Source organism: Otolemur garnettii, unplaced genomic scaffold (assembly GCF_000181295.1).
Source record: "Otolemur garnettii isolate 467f Iridium unplaced genomic scaffold, OtoGar3 scaffold00090, whole genome shotgun sequence".
NCBI classification, from domain to species: Eukaryota; Metazoa; Chordata; class Mammalia; order Primates; family Galagidae; genus Otolemur; species Otolemur garnettii.
The window spans coordinates 6,975,197-6,978,935 of record NW_003852485.1 but is presented as its reverse complement, the minus strand read 5'-3'; the positions used below and the strand labels follow the sequence as shown (position 1 = coordinate 6,978,935).

Genomic DNA, 3,739 nt, shown 5'->3' with positions numbered 1-3,739 from the left:
AGTCTCCTGCCTCCGCCTCCCAAGTAGCTGGGACCACAGGCACCCGCCACAACGCCTAGCTATTTTTTGGTTGCAGCCATGATTGTTGTTTGGCGGGCCCAGGCTGGATTTGAACCCGCCAGCTTAGGTGTATGTGGCTGGCACCTTAGCCACTTGAGCCACAGGCGCTGAGCCTAAATGCATATTTTTAACACAGTCAGCATTTTAGTATATGTGTGTGCATGTGCCATCAACATGTGCATGTATGTGTGTGTTTGGGTGTCTGTGTATACATGTTTGATTTTGCTAGCAGAACGGTTTACAGTTGAAGTGTAAACAACTGAAGTCACCTTTTGGAGAAAAAGCTCAGATGTAACTCTGAGAACTTTTTCTGCTATGCAGTTTTTCTTATTTCTTGTCTTCTTCCTTTTCCCACCCCTCAGAGTTTCCCTGCTGAATCCAGAGTCAGGCCTGCCAACCCCAGACTCAAGTTCTAGTTCTTTGGATTCACAGTCCCCCATGTCCCCCGTCAGCTATTACCCTCCACAGATAATAAACTGCCACTTTCATCTGTTATCCACTCATACTTCTCAAAGTATTTGAAAAGCATCATGTATATCACTGGCGTAAGTGAAGGCTGATTCATGAAGTGTGTTCATTTTTAGGTCATTAATTTCCTGCACCTTCTGTATTGTTTAAAGCAAATAATTTTGACTTTAAAAAATTAAATTCCCAAAGAGTGGAATTTTTAACCTTTTGATTTAAAGTTGCGTTTTATTTTGTTCCCTTCCAAAAGCCAGCATGGCCTTTTAATCTCAGTTATACTCAGTTCTTTGCTGGCTGTCTTTCAGCATCTTGCTGAATTAATTTCTTAACTTTGCCAAGCCCTTTTTTTTTCTTTTTTACCATTTTCTGTATGCTTTCTCATTTTTTTTTTTTTTTAAAAAGGAAATCATGCTACCTCCTGGGATGTTGTGGTTTTATTTTTAGGTCTAGTAATGTGTTACACAAGCCCCGAGTACAGGCAGTTCCTTACTCATGAATGATGTGTGCGCTTGAACATTCACTACTTTCCTGGCCCTCTCCTTCCCTCCCTCGGCCACCACTTTCCCAACCAGCCAGTGCTGGAGCTACGTGCTCCTCCAGGCAGTGTAAGAACCAGTTCCCAGAAGGTTCTGTCGGGGTCACTTTAGGATCATTCTTAATACAGAGAGCAAATTTTTAAGTTCTGTCAGTGGGACAAAAAGCTTACAGGGTACGGGAACAGATTTGCGAAGGGAAATGGATACTTTTAACACAATTTCTGGAAAGTGAAAATCGTGGGAAAACACATTTGTATCTTATCAGAGTCGTCCTTGATGCTTTTGTGAGAAACTAAGAACTCGATTGTAGCAGTTGCTGTACTGACCTTCTGTCCTCACCTGTGTTTCCTCTGCAGGTGTTAATGTTGACTTTGCAAAATGATCCACCCACTTTAGAAACTGGAGTAGAGGATAAAGAAATGATGAAAAAGTACGGCAAGTCCTTTAGAAAATTACTTTCACTGTGTCTTCAGAAAGATCCCTCCAAAAGGTATGTCAAACTTAGTGGATGACTTGATGACCTGGTTTGAGTCATGACAAAGCTCTGTCTGTGGATGGGGACAGGCTGTGCGAGGACACTGGAAAGGTACTTCTAGTTTCAGGAGAAACCCCTGCTCTGCCCCCTACGTTTCCAACCTGTTAGTGGAAGACAGTGTGGGCCTTGGCTGGACAGAAGTGAGTGCAGGCCGAGGGAGGCAGAGGACAGTAGATTCACCGTGCTTGTTCGGTGTGGGCTCTGCCTCCAGGAAATGAAGTAAAGCAGCAGTGGAGAGAGATTGGCAGGGCAGCATTCAGAAGCTGAGCTAATATTCTGCACTGTGTAGGTTGAGCTGACCTCTCAGGATTTGAATATCCTGCTAGCTCCAGTCCAAACCAGGCCGAGCTATTGAATTTTGCATGAGCTTCCTTTTAGGTGCAGAACAAGTTGTTTGTACTTTTTAAAAGATTATCAGTAAAGAAGATTAAGGAGATTTTTACCTTAGAAAGATTAATCATGTAAACAGAAGCAAACAGCTTGAAATTAACTTTAGTAGTTCCTGTTTATTCTTGGGTTAGGCTCGGCACTGTGGTGTGTCTGTTTTCTGAGTTCCTTTCTTCCTTCTTAGTTTCTGTAACTTTGAAATCTCCTGGGTGGTGATACTGGAGCCCACTGTTCCTCTTCCCTTAAAGGAGAAATGTTACTGATGTGACCCCCACACAGGTTTTGCCTGGGTAAGGACCCTCTGCAGGGACGTGGTTGTGTGTGGTCTTATCCTAACACTGACCTAGAGAGGCCTCTGAGAGGGGACTGTCTAGCCCAGTCCTCCCAGGGGTCCAGTTTGATACCTGTATTTTAAAACATGGTAACTGACTTCTCTTCTGAAACTTTCTTTCTTAGGGAAGGACTCTGAAACAAGTGATTCCTTTGTTTTTAACCTGAAATTCTTTATGAAACTTTTGCTAAGCCTTTAACCTTTACGCAGTAATTTACTGTTTGAATAGGCTTCCCTTCTCTAGGTTAAACACAGCTTCCATAATTTGACCCATTCTTTATAGCTGCTCTCTTCATTCCTTTCTGTTTACTGAATTAAGGAATCTTTGCCACATCAGTCGCCTTTCTTATGGAGCCAGGTCTAAAGCCCACTGTTAAGCACTGTAAATTATTCATTGTAGAGGGGATGATTATTTTGTTATACACATACCTGTAGACTTCTTCTCTTGAGCCTCTCCGGGGTCCTTTACAGGTGATTTGCAGGTCTTGGTCTCCCTCCGTAGTTTCTTCATCTTTATTTTTATTTTTTTAAAAACTTATCCCCAAATTTATTAGAAACTGATATTATCAAGAGTCAGCTTCCCATTCTAGAAAATTAAGAGGCGGAGGGATAATAACCCTCAGGTTGGCTTGTGAAGGGTTTTTGTTTGTTTAATACATGTGAAAAGAATGCATATGCAAAGAATTGAGACAGGAGAAAGCATTGGCTCAGCACTAAAATCTACAAGAATTAGGATTTTGGGAAGGTGGAAAAGATTGAGATCATCATCTCTTCCTTCTCCTTTCGGGTGAAAACGCTCTTAGATTCTAATTTTGTGCTTCAGTCTTTGCTTGTCTTCCCTTGTCTTTGGCACCATCTCTAAAAGTAAATTTTTGACATCACTGAGAAAACAGTTTGATCCTCGGTAGCGCAGTGAGACCCGTGCTTGTCTTTCCAGTCCGCACTGGGTTATTACTGATGGTCTTTGAGATCCTTGAGCTATAGCACTTTAGATCCCACCTAGTGGTGGTGAGGTGCCATGTCACACAATCCCAGTTTTTAAAGAAAATGTGTAGTTCTGTAGGGCAGAATTGTTATATACGTAATGTCCTAAAAAAAGTTTCTTTTTTTTAAAAGTTTAATTCACATAAAATTCAATCAGGTAAGTTAGTGAAAGTACTATCAAAAATTTCAGGTTAGTGTATGGCAGTGGAATTTTACATTCTGGTGCAAAGGATATATTATTCAGTGTTTCCATTATTGACAGGCTATGCTGCAGAAAGCATTGGCGTTAAATCTTTCTTTTTTTTGAGACAGAGTCTCAAGCTGTCTCCCTGGGTAGAGTGCTGTAGTGTCACTGCTCACAGCAACCTCAAACTCTTGGTCTTTTTTTTTTTTTTTTGAGACGGAGTCTCACTGTCACCCTAGAGAGAGTGCCATGCATCA

The 3,739-nt window shown here is 41.6% G+C and overlaps 1 protein-coding gene across 1 annotated transcript in view; it reads left to right on the top strand.

Annotated features, from left to right (window-relative positions):
- Window positions 1-2,789, top strand: part of LOC111727010 (STE20/SPS1-related proline-alanine-rich protein kinase) — a 76,953-nt gene extending 74,164 nt beyond the window's left edge. Inside the window, exons 8-9 of the mRNA XM_023516363.1 lie at window positions 1,418-1,551; window positions 2,786-2,789. Of these exons, the coding sequence (XP_023372131.1) occupies window positions 1,418-1,551; window positions 2,786-2,789 (138 nt within the window). The remainder of the gene's footprint in view (window positions 1-1,417; window positions 1,552-2,785) is intronic.
- The last annotated feature ends 950 nt before the right edge of the window (window positions 2,790-3,739 follow it).